Source organism: Muntiacus reevesi, chromosome 1 (assembly GCF_963930625.1).
Source record: "Muntiacus reevesi chromosome 1, mMunRee1.1, whole genome shotgun sequence".
NCBI lineage: Eukaryota > Metazoa > Chordata > Mammalia > Artiodactyla > Cervidae > Muntiacus > Muntiacus reevesi.
The window spans coordinates 21,254,731-21,273,929 of record NC_089249.1 but is presented as its reverse complement, the minus strand read 5'-3'; the positions used below and the strand labels follow the sequence as shown (position 1 = coordinate 21,273,929).

General features: G+C 45.8%; 1 protein-coding gene across 1 annotated transcript; it reads left to right on the top strand.

Annotated features, from left to right (window-relative positions):
• Nucleotides 1-1,132: 1,132 nt before the first annotated feature.
• On the top strand, nt 1,133-16,438 carry CIMIP4 (ciliary microtubule inner protein 4). Its single transcript, XM_065921497.1, has 5 exons — nt 1,133-1,154; nt 4,185-4,636; nt 6,752-6,896; nt 16,033-16,143; nt 16,337-16,438. Exons 1-5 carry the CDS (start codon nt 1,133-1,135, stop codon nt 16,423-16,425), a joined length of 819 nt encoding a protein of 272 aa, XP_065777569.1. The 3' UTR covers nt 16,426-16,438.
• Nucleotides 16,439-19,199: the final 2,761 nt, after the last annotated feature.

Below are 19,199 nucleotides of genomic sequence, written 5' to 3'. Positions count from 1 at the left end.
TTTTTTTAAAGGAAGCAAGTCACTAGGTCCAGCCCAGACTCAAGGGTTGAGGAGAAATACAGTGTATGAATACCAGGGGGCTAAGGGTCATTAAAAGTCATACCAGAAGCTGCACAATCACCAAACAATTAAGTCAAAATTAACAGGGGTGATTTTCCAAGAGAATACAATTCGTCTGGTTCTTAACCTCTCTGAGTTTATTGGCAGAGACTGATTCGCTGGGTGAATGGCAAATTACACCCTCTGAGTCTCAGTTTCTTTATCTGTAAAATAAAGGGATTGGATTAACTAATCTCAAAGACCCTTTCCAGCTCTGACTAGATGCTTCTATGCTTTCCTTATTAAAAGATACTTACCACTTAGATCTAGGTATTAATTATCCATTATACAATAAATCCTTTTATCTTATTCATATTACAAATTTCACAAAAGTCCTTTAAAAACGCATGCAAAAGAATAAGAGAATATGAATAAGGAAAAAATTCACTTAGAAGAAAGGAACATGAACCTGAAAGCTGCAGAGGCTTTTGAAGATGCCAGCGCTGGCCCTCAAATTTGACCCAAAGGCCTGTTCTTTGGAAGAAAGACAGAGATTATCCCAGGGTCAATTCCTGCTCTTGGCTCTCCTCCATGTTGGCCAAGCTGGTTCCTCTCTGAATGACCAGTTAGTAAAAACAGACAAAATCCTATTTGCAGAAGGCAAGTAGTCTCTAGGATGGGGGGCTTGGGGCAATGCCCCTTCCAGCTAGGTGCCTGCTGGGGGCCCCTAGAGAGGGTTGGGTGGTACAGATGGGGGAGGAAATAGAAGAAAAAAATTGTAAAGGAGGAAGAGGAACCCTAGGTTCCTTGAGAAAGAGGCACTGGGAATGGGGTGACCCAGCCTGCCAGGGTCCAGGAAGCAGATCCAGTGCCAGGGGTGATGAGTAGATGGAGCAGGAGGCTCCTTGGTGCCAGAGAGCCCTGGAGGCTGCACAGGGAGCCCTTCGATCAGGGGCTGGGCAGATGGCCACTGGTCTCCCTGTTCAGCCCTCCATTCATCTTTGTTTACAGAGACTTGTCATTTGAGATGACCCTGTGTGTTTCTTTATCTGCAGGACTAAGCTTGGAATTACCTGTTCCACAGCAAGAGCCGATGGAGCTGGGCCACCGAGCAGGTAGGACGGGCAAGCAGGGGCATGCTGAATGCATGTGCAGGGCCCTGGAGGGATCCCCTGAGGACAGCAGGGACCAACCCCGCCCCCTCTTAGTCTTGCTTTGGCCTCTGGACCTGCTGTGTGGCCCTGACTTCCTTGAGTCTTCTATCTGAAGACAGAAGGAAGAGGAAGGGCACAGAGTATTGCTGATCCCCTCCCATCTGCCGGGTCTGGGGATTATGACCCCACCTTAGTGTCCCCTCTTGTAACCAAAGGCACTGTGCCCATGGCACAGTGAAGCCATATAAACTAAAACTTCAGAGTTTGGAGCGGAAAAAAGTTCCTTAAAGGGCCAAGCAAGGAAAATGGGTGACTCATGCTCAAAACCCCTGAACTCTTCAATGGTTTTCAGGCAGATTTTGTAGGCTTTGGGGTGAAGGCTGCAAGGTATGTGACTTCCTTCTGATTGGATGGTAGTGAGGTAACAGAGTGGTGCTCTAGGAAACTTGTGCTCCAGTCTGAAGTTTTCATCCTCCACCAGGGTGGAGACCTTAGTTCCTGCAGAAAAACTCAAAGGTATCCCTTGAGGAGAAACTAGGATCCTGCTTTAATCACTGCATTATTGTTTCTTTTTTTTTTTATGGCTGCACCACGCAACTTGTGGAGTCTTAGTTCCCCGACCAGAGATCGAACCTGCACCCTCGGCAGTGAGAGTGTGGCGCCCTAACCACTGGAGTGCCAGGGAATTCCCTGCAATATTTTTTTATTATTTATGTGGCTGGGCTTCCCAGGTGACCCTGTGCATAAAGAATCCATCTGCAATGCAGGAAACACAGGAGATGAGAGTTCAATCCCTGGCTCTGGAAGGTCCCCTGGAGGAGAGCATGGCAATCCACTCCAGTATTCTTGCCTGGAGAATCCCATGGACAGAGGAGCCTGGTGGGTTACTGTCCGTAGGGTCAGACATGACTGAAGTGACTGAGCACACACACACACATTGGTTTTCTGAGCCAGGGGCAGGAGATATGTTCCCAGCCATTGCAGCTCTCCTAACCCTAAAGGGCAAGTGGAGGGTGAGCAGGCAGTTAAGATAGACTGTGTTTAGAGGAGGCAGGCGGTAGCACAGCCTGGGAGAAACAGGAGTATGGATCCTGGAGACCTGCCTACTTCCTCCTCACCATTCTCCTTCCCACCATCATCACCCCCATGGAGCTGAAGTCAGAGTATCCTGTTCTTGCCCCTTTATTCTCTACACAAAAGAGGAGAAACCTGTTCCCCCAGATCAGACTGCCTTCCTTCCATCCTGTCTTGTGGTTCTGGCTAACAAACAGGCAGCCAAAAAGAGGGTGCCTCTGGGAACAAGGCTTCCAGGATGGGGACAGGGATCCTTCTCAAGAGAACGGAGGCAGACAGCAGTAAGAGCACGCAGCACCGGCCTGATCACCATGGCCCTCCCTTGTGCTTGATGGGAGATGGAAGCCCAGCTCAGGGCAGGGCTCCTCCTGAGCCCACGGGGCTGTGTGTCTTTCAGGAGCACTGGAGGATCCATCCAAAACTGTGGAGGGACAGCTACCACCTGAGACTGAGGATTGTGGGGGTGGCTCTTTGCTGGGAGGGGGCAGAGACAGACCTGTCTTCTGTATTTTGCCCAGTAAGAAGGTGTTTATTATATACCATGTGTGAAATGCTACATAAAATGTGTTATAAGTCACCGTCCAGTGGATTATAAGGTGAACTGTTACTTACTTATGGGTCATTAAGAAAGAAAATATTGCTCGTTAGACCAGAGTGCATTGATTGTCAGATGCAGCTGAGTGTCAAGGATGCTAACAGGAGAAGAAAGGACATTTCAGAATTGATGAGCTGCAGGGTGACCCCCGGTCTGATACTCCTGCAACCATCTACTCATTCACTCGCTCATCGATGGGTGCCACCAGCATCTCTGATGCACAGGGTTCTGGTGGGTGCTGAGGGGAGGCCCAGGACCGACTCACCTGTGGACCCATTACCGTGACTCCCCTCCCCCATCAGGGAGAGAAAATAACAGGGTTTGAAGCTTACAAGGATGGTGAGAGGGGAAAACCCAGAGAGATGCATGGAGCGTGCTGGGATCAGAGTTGTGGAGTTGAAAAGGAGGCATTGGCTCCACCAGCTTGGGGTAGGTGTCAGGGAGGACTTCCTGGTGGGGCTGAGTTGGAAAGAACCTGGAGGATTTTGACTCAGGGGAAAGGAGGGGCTGGATTTCCAGGTAGCAGAATCAGTCTGAGCAAAGGCTGGGAGGTCGGACCTCATGAGGTGTGGTGGGGAAGGAGTGGCAGTTTGGCTGGAGCCGGGGATCAGGGAAGAGAATGAGACCTGCAGGCTTGGGCAGGAGATTCCTGGGAACTGGAAGTCAGGGCAGGAGTGGGGATGGGGACAGGGGAGGGGAGAGGTGGGGTGTGAGAGCCCGGAAGTGGCTGGGATGACACCACTCCATGAGCTGGAGAGCAGAGGAGAGAAGTGGGGTTGGGGAGCAGCTCTAAACGGGGAGCATAACGCCAGCCCAACCCAGTTCTAGTACTTGCTAGCCATGTGACTTGGCCAAGCCCAAAGATGCCCTCTGCCAGCTTTCACAGTTCCTCACTGGATTGTTGGGGGTCAGGGGTCGGGGGTGGTGGATGGAGGAGGTTCAAAGTACGGAAGGGAACTAAACAAATGGAGTCAGTTCACTAAAGCACAGAGGGATCACCTCCTTTCTGAAGGTCACACAGCTGGCCTCAAGGCTGGTCAGGCTGGGGCTGCAGCCCCTGTGGTCAAAAACAGTGAGGGCTGCCTTGTCCAGTGACACTTTTCAGGCTACTACCTTCTCTCTTGGTCTCTCTCCTGATTTCTCACCCATGCTTCTGTCTCCCATGACTTCTTTCCGTCTACCCCCTAACACCCCATACCATCTTTTTTTTTCTACTCTGAGTTGTCTACTTTCCCTCCCCACCCCCATCATCATTTTCCTACCCTCCACTTTCTACATCTCTCTGTCTCCTCTCCTTCCTTCCCTGTCTCTTCCCTTTTCAGGTATAACCACTCTGACCAGGGCCCATCCGAACAACAACAAGGAGGGCCAGCAGGACACGGACCCCTGGAGAGCTGCCCGTAGCCCTTTGGATACCTCCAAGCTCAAGTACCAGGCCCCAGTCTACCCAAAGACATCCTTGTACCAAGGAGACAGCCCCCGAAGCAGCTCCCTGAGGCGGGCCTCCCTGGAGGAGATCCCGCCTCCACCACCTTCAGCCGTCAGCCGGGGATCCCCCTGGAGGGACTCAGACCCGGAATCTCTGAAAAAGGGGAGCTTCAGACCCTCCTCGAGGGAGAGCAGGGCTTCCTTACGAGAAGGGGCTCAGCTGTGCCAGGCGCCGAAGGAAGACCCCAACTCGGGGGCCCAGGGCCAGAGCGGCAGCAGCATTCCCAACAACATTCGTCACAAGTTTGGGAGCAACGTGGTGGACCAGCTGGTCTCCGAAGAGCAGGTGCCAGAACGGGGCTCAGGAAGCTAAGGGTGGCAGGAGGGTCAAGGATGGAGATGGGCAATGAGGACCCCGAAGGAAGTGGCTCTCGAGTACAGAGTCCTGTAATAATATCATCAGAGAGTAGTGTTTACTGCACACTCGCTATGGCCCAGGCACTGTGCACTGTTTAGTATCCACATCTAACCGTTCAATTTTCCCAGTAAGAGAGATGCTATAATAATCCTCATTTTACAGATTAGAAGCCCAAGCTTTAGCAGGCTTAAGTAAATTAACCCAAGTTAAACAGGATCCAAACTGGCTGGCAGACTCTGGAGTCCTGGTCTGTAATGATTTTGCACTTACAAGATTTATGTTAGAATTAGATGCTTTTAACTTAAGTCTCCTCAAGGGGACAGGAGTGACTGGGAATCAGAAGATTTAGGTTTGAATCCTGGCTCTGCCCCTGAATCCTGGGAGACTTTGCATCGCTACTTCTCCTCTCTGGACCCAGTCTCTACATCTGTCAAGTGAGGCTGACTAGATCAGGCTGGCAAATAACAGCCTGAATTCACGGCAGACATCACCAGTTGATGCTGGCGCTTTTCCCGCACTTGATACATCATTGCAGGAACTCAGTGCTGATCAACTGAAAGTTGAAAGAAAATTTACCTGCCTACCTGCCATTTCTGGCCAAACAGAGATATTTTGAGGCATTTTGAGGCATATTTTCAAAGTCACCATCTCAACCCTCATAATGGATACATTGTACAGCAGGCCAGGCACTAGTCACTGTTTCTTTTTTTGCTGTTGTTCAGTGGCTAAGTCATGTGCGACTCTTTTTGACTCCATGGACTGCAGCACACCAGGCTCCCCTGTCCTTCACCATCTTTTTGAACAGATGATAAATCTGGAGCTCAGAGAGGTGAAATGATCTGCCTGGGGTCACACAGAACAAGTAGAAGAGCCAGGGTCAGAAAGGCTATGGGTGGGTCCCTTTCTACTTTATCATCTTAAGGTGGGGTGACCCTTGCACCTGTTAGTCTGGGAGGTCAAAATCCTAACCCCCCTGCTCCACTTGGAGGGTCTTGCCCCAACTTGAGGTTGGCAGTATGGTCACACTCTCTCTCTGCCCTTCTTAGCTCAGGGTACATGCCATTTCTCTCTTTGGCCATCATTGTCTTGGTCTTAAATCAAGAGACCTGGGTTTTGCTTTGTTTTGTATCCAGCTGTGACCCAGATCACAAGTATCATCAGGCCAGCAAACATTAGAACTGGAAGTTACTTCAAAGACCACCCAGTTCTGCCCCCACCCTCATTTTAAGAGTAGGGGAACTGAGGCCCAGAGGGGAGCAGAGACTTGCCCAAATTAGCAGCTGGTATATGGCAGAGTTGGGACCCAAACCAGGTTTCCTGGCTCCTAGGCCTGGGCTCAACCACTCCTATCATTGTAGGAGGCCAGTCAGGGCTTCCTTCTCCAGTTGTATGCTGTGTTGAGTCCCTGCCCTGAGGCCCAGTTTCCTTATTTATAAATTGTGAAAATAATACCAGCTTATAAAAATGTCCCCTGGTGATGTTCCATAGGGCTTCCGTGGTAGCTCACACACTAAAGAATCCACCTGCAATGCAGGAGACCTGGGTTTGATTCCTGGGTCAAAAAGATCCCTTGGAGAAGGGAATGGCAACCCACTCCAGTATTCTTGCCTGGAAAATCCCATGGACAGAGGAGCCTGGTGGGCTATAGTCAATGGGATCGCAAAGAGTTGGACAAGACTGAGCAACTGACATGTTCACACGTTCAATGTAGGGAGATTGAACGTAGGGAGTTCAATTGAATGTAGGGAGATTGAACGTAGGGAGTTCAATTGAATGTAGGGAGACTGAATGTAGGGAGCTTTCATAATCTTTTTCTTCCTTGATGCCTGCGGCCCATGTGAAAGTTGAGGTGGTATGGGAGGGTGGAGGGCCTTCAGCTATGCCATCTCCCAGGCCTGGGAGTTGGTTGAAGGCTGCAGGCTTAGGGTGGGGAGAGGGTGGTGAGGGCAGGCTCCAAGGGAGGAGAAGTTAGAGGGGAGGTATGGGATTCACTTTGCTGCCCTGCCTTTTGTCTTCTCTCTCCCTCCTTCCCGTCCTACTTAGGCTCGAAAGGCCATTGGGGAAGCCTTGGAGGACCAGAAGAGGGCCAGCTCATGGCCCAGCAGGATCCAGAGCCCCACGGAAATTACCTCCATCTTTTCAGACTACTATGATCTGGGCTACAACATGCGGTCAAACTTGTTTCAAGGTCAGGCCGAAAGACAAGTGTATGGGCTATGAAAACCCACAGCCCTCAAATCATTGGGCCAGGAAGGACCTGTATCCCCAAAGGAATATAAGACCCCAGGATACATCCTCAGGGACACTCGTTTCACAGCCGCCAAGGGCCACCTGTATGCCAGGCCATGTGCTGGGAATGTCCAGTCCTCTGGCAAGTCTGTCCTCAAGAGGCAGATGGTCCCTCCCAGTTGGCAGTCAGCCCTACCTCCCCGCTGTACCTCTGGTGTCCTAATCTGCCAAGAGGAGGCCAGTGCATCTCTGGTCTGGCCTACTTTGGTTACGGTGACTGTATCAAACTTCCTGGGTTCAAAGTTCAGTTTAGCCAATGGGTGTGGCCTCAGGCAGGATTCTTAACCTCTCTGAGCCTCAGTCAACCTTCTTGGTTGTTGTTGTTCAGTTGCTAAGTCATGTCAACTCTTTGCGACCTCATGGACTGCAGCATGCCCAGCTCCTCTGTCCTCCACTGTCTCTTGGAGTTTGCTCAAATTCATATCCATTGCATCAGTGATGCTATCTATTCATCTCATCCTCTGCCTCCCCCTTCTCCTTTTGCTTTCAATCTTTCCCAGCATCACAGTCTTTTCCAATGAATCGGCTCTTTCCGTTAGGTGGCCAAAGTATTGGAGCTTCAGCTTCAGCAATAATCCTGCCAATGACGATTCAGTGTTGATTTCATTTAGGATTGACTGATTTGATGATCTTGCAGTTCAAGGAACTCTTAAGAGTCTTCTCCAGTGCCACAATTTGAAAGCATCAATTCTTCATTGCTCAGCCTTCTTTACGGTTCTTCTTTACATACTTTCTTGGTACAATGGGGCTTATAACATGACACGATTTTATGAGGAACCAGCTTACTATCTGACAGGCCAGTATTTTTCTTTCCCAGAGCCCAGAAGGGGCACCTCCAGGGCAAAGTGTGGGTTCGAGGCCAGGACATCTGTAGCGAGTCCTGTGGGCCTCTGAGGTCCTAATGTCAGAGGAGTACCCCTAGCTCCATCTCACAGGCTGATGGGAAACAATTTCCCAGGGCTTCTTGGTCATACAAAGTAGATCTGAAACTCAAATCCAGGTTTTTCTTCCACCTGCAAAGCCCCAGAGTCTTTTCCCAGTACTTGGTCACCTCCCAAAATATGACCCTGCTCCCAGGGGTCTAACTGATTGCCTGGATGGGGGTCCTTGGCCAGCAAGGGGGAGCTTCTCTCTGTCCCCACATTCCAGTTTGGCCTTATTGCAAAATATAAAGTCTTTCTGGCCCCCTTCTTTCTTCTCTCCTTACTCTATGCCTTCTCAGTGTCCTCAGGGCCTGGCAAGCCTCTTACCTGGCTCAGATCCTCATCACCCAAGAAACCAGACAACCACTAGAAAACTTTCTGAGTTTTCCTTTGAGCTTGAAGAAAGGGTAGTGCTTGGGGAGAGAAGAGAGAATACAGTCTCGGATTGTCCCTTTCTGAGTCTTGGAAGTCGGTCTTCCATTGCAATTGTCACTCAATAATTTTATGTGTGTCTTTATATGGTGATGCCTACATACATTTAAAAGAATGATATAAAAAGCATCTGTGTATACTGTACCTAGGGCTTCCCTGGTGGCTGACATGTAAGGAATCTGCCTGCAGTGCAGGAGACCCCGGGTCGGGAATAGCCCCTGGAGAAGGGAATGAATGACGACCTACTACAGTATTCTTGTCTGGAAAATTCCACGGACAGAGGAGCCTGGCCAACTTCAGTCCATGGGGTCACAAAGAGTCGAACATGACTGAGGACTAACATGCACATGCACACTTCAGCCAGCTTGAGAAACACAATTGAGCCAAGGGAGCAAACCCATGGAGCCAGTGCAAACTAGCTTGCATCAGCTTCTAAGAGCTGATTGTTAAATTTTACCAAATTGTTGATATCATGAGCTATCTTACAATTGGCCATAGTCCTACAATTGATCTTTGAACATAGAGCAGTCAGGGTGTCAACCACCACCCTACCCGCACCCCCAGCACACAGTCAACAATCCAAGTACTACTATCTCTGCCCACAAAACAAAGAAATTGACAAATGACTCACCCAAGGGAGGATGCTGAGATAGTTGAAACAGAATCAGGACCCAAATCCTGGTTCTTTTGATTTCATGTATCGTGACCCATAACCAAACACAAACTTCCCCTACACCTAGTTAATTCTCAAAGATCTGTAGAAGGAAAATGCAGGTACTATATTTATTGAAAAAAATACACATATGAGTGGACCCATCCATTTCAAACCCATATCGTTCAAGGGCCAACTGTATTGACACTCCAGAAATTGGCAAGGGCTTACAAATTAGGGCGTTGCTTTCTGTACCCAGCAGAAAGCAGACAGGCAGTGTGCCTTACCCATCCATCCCCCTCCATCCGCTTAGGTTGGTCTTGGCATTTGCTGCTCCAGGCTGAGGAGGCACCTGTGGCTGGACAGGAGTGGGAGGGAAGAAGCAGGCTAGGTGGGGAAGGCCTCAGGAAGGTCTTTTCTCTTAGTGAGGTAAGGAGCCAAGGGAGAATATCATTGACTTAGAGTAAAGGATGGCTCCAGTTGCTGTATTGAGAACACAGGGAGCTGGGATAGAAACAGGGAGACCAGTGAGGAGGTGCCTGCAAAAATCCAGGTGGGGTAGATAATGGGGGCTTGGTCTAGAGAGCAGGGCTGCTGCATTTTATGACTCTGATGGGTACCATTGTGCAAGAATGGGTTTCCCACGTGACTCAAGTGGTAAAGAATCTGCCTGCCAACGCAGGAGATGTAGGAGATGTTGGTTCGATCCCTGGGATGGGAAGATCCCCTGGAGAAGGAAATGGCAACCCACTCCAGTATTCTTGCCTGGGAAATCCCAAGGACAGAGGAGCCTGGTGGGCTTCAGCCCATGGAATCACAAAAAGTCAGACACAACTGAGCACGCACACACATTATGCAATATGGTGGCACAGGGAGGTAATGGTGAAGGTGATCTGATGCAGAAGGAGCCTGGCTATTTGTGCAAGGCAGGGCAAACACAACACACTAACCAATGGATTTGGGGCGCATGGGAGGGAATAAAGGTTGATGTCATGGTTTTTGACCTGAACAACTTAAAGGATGAGATTGGCATTTACTGAGATAGAGTAGGTTCCAGGAGGAGTGGCTTGAAGAAATCCTATGCCATGCTGAGTCATGAAGACAATCTTTTATATAGTCTACTAAAATATTTAGTTTTGGTTTTCACACTGAAGTCTTTAATCCATGCGGAGTTGATTTCTGTTTTTAGTGTGAATTAACATTGTTAATTTCTCCTTGGTTTGGATTACCAATTTTCTCAGTACCTTTTACTGAATAATCTCATCTTTACCCCCAGTGACCTGCAGTGGTACCACTGGTCTTCATCAAGTTTCCTTACGTGCATGGATCAGTTTCCAGGCTCTCTATTCTGTCCACTGGTCTAATATTACACTTTTAATTATCAGGGTATTAAAAGTGGCCTGATATCTGGTTGGGCTGTCTTCACTCCCCACCCCTTCACCACCACCAGCAGGAACAGCTAATGTCTTAGCTTATTCTAGGCTCTTTGCTCTTCATATAAATTCTAACTCAGCTTGTCAATATCCATGAAAAATCCTGTTGGCATTTTGATTGAAAGTATTGATATATTGAATCTACAGCTCAATTTAGGGGCAGTTGTCAGTTTTATGACAATGAATTTTCCAATCCATGGGTATGGTCTACAACCCCATTAATTTAAATCTACCTTCCAAATGTGTCAATAACACTTTATAATTTTTTTCTACAAAGATTAAACAACTTTTTGTTAGACTTGCTTTGAAAAATCTTTTATTTATCTATTTTTTGCTGCTTATTGCAAATAGTATCTTTTTAAAAATGCGATTTTTTTTCTAACTTTGCTGCTTATATACCCAGAGGCAATTTTAATTTTTGTACATTAATCTTACATCCAGAGGGCTTACTCAGTTCACCTGTTAATTCCAATAATTTATAGATTCTTTGGGGCTTCTTTTTAATAATAACAATGGCTCTATTTATGTGTAGCATGTAACATGAGTCAGGCACTGCTCTAAGTACTTTTATACATTTTAATTTTCATAAGAACCTTAGGCAGTATTGCTATAATCTGCCCCCACCACCTTTTTAAGATAGAAAGAATGACTTGCTTAAGGGCACTTGGTTAAACAACTTGCTTCAGGCCACACAGCTAGGAATAGTCAGAGCTGGGGTTAAACTCTGGCAGCCTGGGACCAAAGTTCACATTATTACTCACGAGGCTCTATTCCATCTTTGTACCGTCTGTCCCAGCTGGCTTGTCTGGGACAATGTGCAAGTAAACAGGTATCCTTCTCTGCTTCTTGATTCTAACATTTTACCATTAAATCCAATATTTTAAAAAGAATTTGAAGATACCTCTTATCAAATCGAGGGTTCCATTTATTCCTAGCTAGCACTTTAATTTTTTAAAAAGTAGTGCATGAGTGCTGTTTTGGTTTAGCTTTTTTGACTGCACTGCTTGGCTTGCATGTAAGAGTTCCCCACCCAGACCCTCGACAGGATGGAGTCCTAACCACTGGACCACCAGGGAAGCCCCATAAAGTTTTTCTATTTTTGTCTGAGTCTCACAACATCTTAGTTCCCCAACCAGGGTTGGAACCCATGAACCCCACAGTGGAAGCACAGAGTCTTAACCTCTGGATCACCAGGAAAGTCATACAGCTGTTACTTAGATGATCATATGATTTTTTTCCTTTGATCTGTTGAAGTGGTAAATTATAGTAACTGATTTTTAAATATTAAACCAAACTTGTATACCTGCATTTAAATTAGTATAGATGCATTATCAGGCTTCCTGGGTGGCTCAGGGGTAAAGAATCCACCTGCCAACACAGGAGTCGAGGGTTCAATCCCTGGGTTAGGAAGATCCCTTGGAGGAGGGCATGGCTACCCACTCCTTGCCTGAGAAACCCCAAGGACAGAGGAGGTTGGCGGGCTACAGTCTAGGGGGATCACAGAAGAGTTGGACATGACTTCGTGATTAAACAACAGATGCATTATTTTTTTTAATTGTAAAAGCTGTCATGTAGAAGAGTGTATAAAGTCTGTGTGTAGAGTATAAAGAATAACAATAACTAGTTGTGTGCCACCTCCTGGGTCAATGGGGGGCTTTATAGGGACCTCAGAAGGCTCTCTTGTATTTCTCCCAGCTGCCTCATCTCACTTTTGTTTGACCTTTTCTTTTTGTTGTTTTTGGCTCATGGCTGTGAAAGTGCTGAGTCCTAACCACTTGACCGGCAGAGAAGTCGCTGTTTGACTCTTGTTAACAATCCCTTTTCTCTATGGTGTCAGACCTCCTGGGCAAGAGACCTCTAAGTACAGACCAGAAGGAGTGGGGCTCAGCCTGTGGATTGCAGGGGAAGATCAGGCAGGCACAGGGGCCATGCTAAGGACGTAGGCTCTTTCTGGCCCTTTTACTGGAAGCTACTGTAGGATTTTGTACTAAGGAGTGACTTCTGTTTCCAAGGATCCATCTGGCTGTAGTGTTATAGGACAGAACCCAGAGGGGCAGGACTAGAAGCAGGGGGACCAGTGAGGAGGACCAGATCAGAGGCAGGATTGAAAAAGGCTCCAGGCTGGTCCTCTCTCCACTAACTCACACCTGGTTCATGGAAACACGTGCATGTACGTCCTTGCACTTGAGGGATTATGCCTGGCTCACTCTTATCTGGGGCCAATGCCTCTTGTTCTAAGCCTTGGTGTCTACCCCCTCAAACTTTCGGGCAATGTGTCAAGCTCCCCAAGTGACCCCAGGAGTCATTTCACAGCTCAGTCTGTTATCTGATCTCTACTAGCCTCAGGGCTTCAGTCCAAGTCTCTGAACATTGTGTTCTGTAAGCATTTAAATCAATAAATACCAAACAGCATAAAAATCACTTTTTAAAAAAGTGGATTTCTTTCTCAATAGCATCATTAGAGAACACGACCTGTAATGATTGCAGTCCTTTCAAATGTGGAGCTTTAAAACCCAGCAGATGGTCAACTTTTATAGATAATCAATATATATTTGAAAATAATTTGAATTCAGGATCCTGTATTTGTTCAATAAAGCAGCTTGCTAATTATTCCCATAGAAATCTTCGAATTCCTTGTTAATGTTTTTTGTTTAATCTATTAATTACTAAAAGATGTACCTTCAAGTCTTTCCCTATGATAGCAGGCTTGTCAATTGCTCTTTGTAGTTCTCTGTCAGTTTTGCTTTACCAATTTTGTGATTATTCCAGTGCAGCTAGTTTAGAATTATGTCACCGGAATGAACAGCAGTTACTTTTATTTCTTATAGTGCTTTTGCTTTACAGTCTATTTTATCCAATATTAATGTAGTATGACTAGATTGCTTTGTGATTTTGTGATTATTAATCCTTTTCTGTATTTCCATGTTTATCCTCTCTTTGTGTCCTTTTGCTTTAAATGTGCTTTAAATAATATATATCTTAAAACATCTATAGCCTGATCATCTGTTTTTTAAACAGCTGGTCTACTCCATTTATATTTATTTTAATTACTGATAGATTTGGATTTACTTTTATGGTCTTATTTTGTACTTTCTCTTTGACCTAATTTTTCTATGCTGCTTTTTTTCTCCTTCCCTTGTTTTGGGTTTGAGTGAACTTTCTTTTTTTCCCCAATCTAATTTTTGTCCTTATTCTTCCTATTCTCTCAGTGGTTATCTTTGACTTTTTTTCTTTCTGACTGAACTGTATGACTTACAGGATCTTAGTTCCCCTACCATGGAAGCTCATTCCTAACCACTGGACCTCCAGTGAATTTCCTATCTTTGACATTTTTACATGAATAGCTAGCAAATTCTAAAGTCAATCAAGGTATTTCAGCTTTTCTGAACAATATAAAGGTGTTAGAATGCTTCACCTTTATTCTTGCCACCCCTCCAATATCAGCTAACGTGTGATTATTTTACAGGTTTTTTACTCTACATAAGCAAAGTAGTTTAAGCTGTGGATTCTGGAGCTGCAGGATCCGAGTTTGAGTCCTCCATCTTTCACTTAGCAGCTGTGTGACTTTAGACAAGTGACTTAACCTTTCTGTGCGTCAGTGACTTAAACAGCAAAACAGGGGTAATAACCACACTTCTTAGGGTTGTTGGGAAAATTCAGTGAAGAAGTTCTGTAAAGATTTGAATGAAACTGTCTGTGCTTAGCACCTGCTAAATCTTCAAAAATACTTACCTGTCACAGTCATTATTTTGCTCCATATTGGTACTGTTGTTATAATTGATGTGTATTTAGATTTATTCAAGGTTTCCAATATCTTTGCCTACCATCCCTTCTTTTACTTCAGATTTTCCTTCTGGGATTATTTTTTCTTTCTGAATTATGTTGTTTAGAAGATATTTGGGGTGAGATTCTGTTGTTGGTTCTTTTTTTTTCTTTTTTGCTAAGCTGTGTGGCCTATGGGATCTCAGTTCCCCAAGCAAGGATCAAACCTTTGTCCCTGCATTGGGAGCACGGGGTCTTAACCACTGGGCTGCCCAGGAAATCCCTGTTGTTGCTAAATTTTAAGCTCAGAAAGATTTTTATTTCATCCTATTCTTGGAAGAGCTATTGTAAACAGTTCAAGATTGTTGATTCCTTTTTGTCAGCACTCTGATGATGTTAATTTATTTCCTTCTCACTTGGATGGTTAATTAAACGCATTATTATTCTCTGTAAGTAATCTGTCTTTTCTCTGTGGCTATTTCTAAGATTTCTTTGTCTCGGGTATTCTAAATTTTACTTGATTGTACCTAGGTAAGGAATTCTTTTCGCTTAAACTGACTGGGGAATTGTGATTCTTGAATCTAAGGATTCATGTATTTCATCAATTCTGAAAAAATTCCAGCCACTATCTTCCCAAATATTGTTTCTCCTTGTTTTCTCCACTCTCTCCTTTAGAACTACAGTTAGACATATGTCAGGCCTTCTCATTTAATCTTCATTTAACAGTTTTTTATTTTCCACATCTTTATTTCCCCCCTCTATGCTGCATTCTACTTAATTTCTTTAGATATTATCTACTAGTTTACCATTTTTTCTCATCTGTATCTAATTAGCTCTTTTACCTGTCCACTGAATTTGTTTTTAAAAGTTATGATGTCAATTTTCAAACTTAAAGAAAAGTAGAGAGAAGAGTTTAATAAGCAGATATTGCACTTACCATCCAGCTTCAATAATTATCAATACACAACTAATCTTATTTCATCATTTTCCTCACACACCCATTCATTCCCACCCCAGATAATTCTGAAGCAAATCCCAGGCTTCTTACCATCCATCACCTTTTTTTAAATTTTATTTTCCATCCACTGTGTGTGCATGCTCAGTCGCTTCAGTCGTGTCCGACTCTTTGTGACCCTATGAACTGTAGCCCACCAGGCTTCTCTGTCCATGGGTTTCTTCAGGCAAGAATACTGGAGTGGGTTGCCATGCCCTCCTTCAGGGGATCTTCCTGACCTAGGGATTGAACCCATTACCTTTCAACTATTATATTTCATTTCTGAAATTCCATTTGCTTCTTTTACTAACTTGTCTGTTCTTTCTGGGTAGTTTTTTATTCTTTGCTTATGTTTTTATTCTCTTTTCCACAACTTCACACATTGAATGACAATAATATATTCTGTAACTGATCATTCACATCCTTGTGTCTTTTGCAATTTGGTCCTCTGATGACTTTTCTGACTTTTGATCATGGTAACTATTTCCTTGTGTGTGTTTTAACTTAACACACAGACCTCAGTGAAAATATAGGTACCAACTGCCACATGCCAGCTGCTCCAAGGAGTGTAGCCTTCCCAGTATTGTGAGAACATTTTATTCTTTTGAACAGATCAAGAGGTTAAAGCTCTGAGAGATTAAAATCTTATCTGAGGCCATACTGTCCATAAGTGATGGACCTTGGGTTTGAGTCCAGGCCAGCCTTCCTCTGCCTAACCCTTCCTATCCTCTGCCCTTCCACAACCCATGATCCACAGGGGAAACTGACACCCAGGTATGAACCGTGGAGTACTTGACCTCTGTTGACTTGGGGCTTCTTTTCTTCATGGGGTTCCATAGGGGCCCCACAGGAGACCAAGAGCCTCATGAAGGCTTCCTACACCCCCGAGGTGATTGAGAAATCGGTGAGGGACTTAGAGCACTGGCATGGCAGGAAGACGGATGATCTGGGTAGGTGGGCAGCTGGGGGTGGGGAAGGAGGGAACTCCCTGGGTAGGGTGTGTTGGCCTAAGGTCCTGAGAGAAACCACAGCAGCGGCTGGAGCCCTGGGGTGGGCCCGGAGACACATGGGTTGCCACTGGGACCCGCACACTCCGGAAGTCCTCTTGGTGATTTGTGCTGGCTCCTTCTCTCCTCTCTGCAGGACGGTGGCACCAGAAAAATGCAATGAACATGAACTTGCAGAAAGCACTGGATGAGAAAGAAAAGAGCAAAAACAAGAACTCAAAGTAGATACAGCCCAGGAGAGGTGCCCTCCGCTCAGAGAAAGTGCTAATAAAGAAAGGCACACATCCGAACCTTTCACTCTGCTTGGCTCCTCTCTTCAGGTTGGGGGAGAGGGCAATGTGAAGTGCTGGAGAAACCTACTGAGAAGGGACAGAAGCCCTAACAGTCCAAGCTACCGTTCCCTCCTCGCCCCACCCCAGCCTTTCCTTCTGGGGAAACACAAACACACACACACACACACACACACACACACACACACACACAGTGCCTCACTAGGGGCGAAGGGCTCCTACAGGGGACCCCTGCTGGATCTTACTGCACCGCCTCCCTAGCACAGCCCCAATTATTTCCAGACATCTGTTCCTTCCCCAAGATCCAATGGACTTCAGAGGGACTGACCACGCCTCTTCCAATCCAGGGGTAATTTTGATTGGTCTTCAGGAATTCTAACCCTTCCTTCTACACACAAAGTGATTAGTTCAGAAAGGGGCACGTGATCCAACTTGGGCCAATGAGATGCGAGAAAAGGTGTGGGTGTGTGGAGCATTCTGGGAAATTCTTTTCTCTACTTGGAAAGCTTGGGAACTTTCTTTGCTCCTCATGTGATGAGAGAAACGTGGAGAGCAGACAGCTCTTGGCAGATACCCTATGACTAAAGGAACTGCAGACACTGCAGCACAATCTGGTCCCCCGTGACCTCAATTAATTCCATCCTCCTGGCCAGAAGTTTCCCCCGCCCACACCCACCGCCCACTCCCTCTGGACTACCAAGGAAGAATTCCCAGAGAAGGGGTTCCAGGTTAGACAAGCATGCTTTCCATCTGATCCCGAAGCTTATAACCTGATGGGCCTCCAAGACATAGCACTCCCCAACGCCCAGATCACTGATATGCACTGAACCAACCCCAAACCTAGGTTATTTAAAATGACCACAATCATTTCTTTACTTAGATTGTGCAGTTTGAGCAGGGTTAGAAGGTATGGCTCATTTCTGCTCCATGGGGCATCTGCTGTGAAAATGGCTGCTTCTCTCACATACCCGGTGCCTCAGCTGGAGGCCGCTTAGGCATCACTTTTTCTTTGTTGGAGCTCCACCTCTCCTTGTGGCCAGCTTGGGCTTCTTCCTGGCATGGTGACTGTGCTCCAAGAAGGAGTCTCTCAAGGAGACAAGACTCAATGTGTTAGAACTTATCATGTCTTAACACTGGCTTGTTAATGTCCTTGTGGTCAGAGACAAATATAGTCAAGTCAAACTTCTAGCGGGAGGTGGCTAAACAAGAGCATTCCTATCAGCAGAAACAGGTCACTGGGGACTCACCACAGTAACTGTCTACCACAGTGACCACCGTCCTCTGGAAAAATCAAAAGTACATCTTTGGCAGAAAAAGAGGGAGGGCCCTTTCTTCCACAAAAAGAAGTGACGTCTTTAAGGTAGGATTGGATGTAGTGCAGCGAGACGAATTTGGCTTGATTTAATATTTACTACGTACCTGACTGTGTAAGATATTGAGTTCAGCTCAGCTTTTTAATATTTTGTACCTGATTTCTGCAAGACACTGTTCTTGTGTGAGAAAAACTACATTTCATCTTTCAGTTCAGAGCAGTTCAGTCATTCACTCATGTCCGACTCTTTGTGACCCCGTGGACTGCAGCACGCCAGGCTTCCCTGTCTTTCATAACTCCCGGAGCTTGCTCAAACTCATGTCCATTGAGTCAGTGATGCCATCCAACCATCTCATCCTCTGTCATCCCCTTCTCCTCCCACCTTCAATCTTTCCCAGCATCAGGGTTTTTTCCAAGGAGTCAGTTCTTCACATCAGGTGGCCAAAGTATTGGAGTTTCAGCTTCAACATCAGTCCTTCCAATGAATTTTCAGGACTGATTTCCTTTAGGATGGACTGGTTGGATCTCCTTGCAGTCCAAGGGACTCTCAAAAGTCTTATCCAACACCACAGTTCAAAAGCATAAATTCTTCGGTGCTTAGCTGTCTTTATAGTCCAACTCTCACATCCATACGTGACTACTGGAAAAATTGTAGCTTTGGCTAGATGGACCTTTGTTTGGAAAGTAATGTCTCTGCTTTTTAATATGCTGTCTAGGTTGGTCATAACTTTTCTTCCAAGGAGCAAGTGTCTTTTAATTTCAAGGCTACAGTCATCATCTGCAGTGATTTTGGAGCCCCCCCAAATAAAGTCTATCACTGTTTCCATTATTTCCCTGTCTATTTGCCATGAAGTGATGGGACCAGATGCCATGATCTTAGTTTTCTGAATGTTGAGTTTTAAGCCAATTTTTTCACTCTCCTCTTCACTTTCATCATGAGACTTTTTAATTCTTTTTCACTTTCTGCCATAAGGGTGGTGTCATCTGCATATCTGAGGTTATCGATATTTCTCCCAACAATCTTGACTCCAGTTTGTGCTTCATCCAGCCCATTGTTTCTCATGATGTACTCTGCAGATAAGTTAAATACGCAGGGTGACAATATACAGCCTTGACATACTGCTTTCCCAATTTGGAACCAATCTGTTGTTCCATGTCCAGTTCTAACTGTTACTTCTTGACCTGCATACAGATTTCTCAGCAGGCAGGTCAGGTGGTCTGGGAATCCCATCTCTTGAAAAATTTTCCACAGTTTGTTGTGATCCACATAGTCAAAGCAGTAGAAGATGTTTTTCTGGAACTTTCTTGCTTTTTCGATGATCCAAGAGATGTTGGCAAGTTGATCTCTGGTTCCTCTGCCTTTTCTAAATCCAGATTGAACATCTGGATTCAATAGT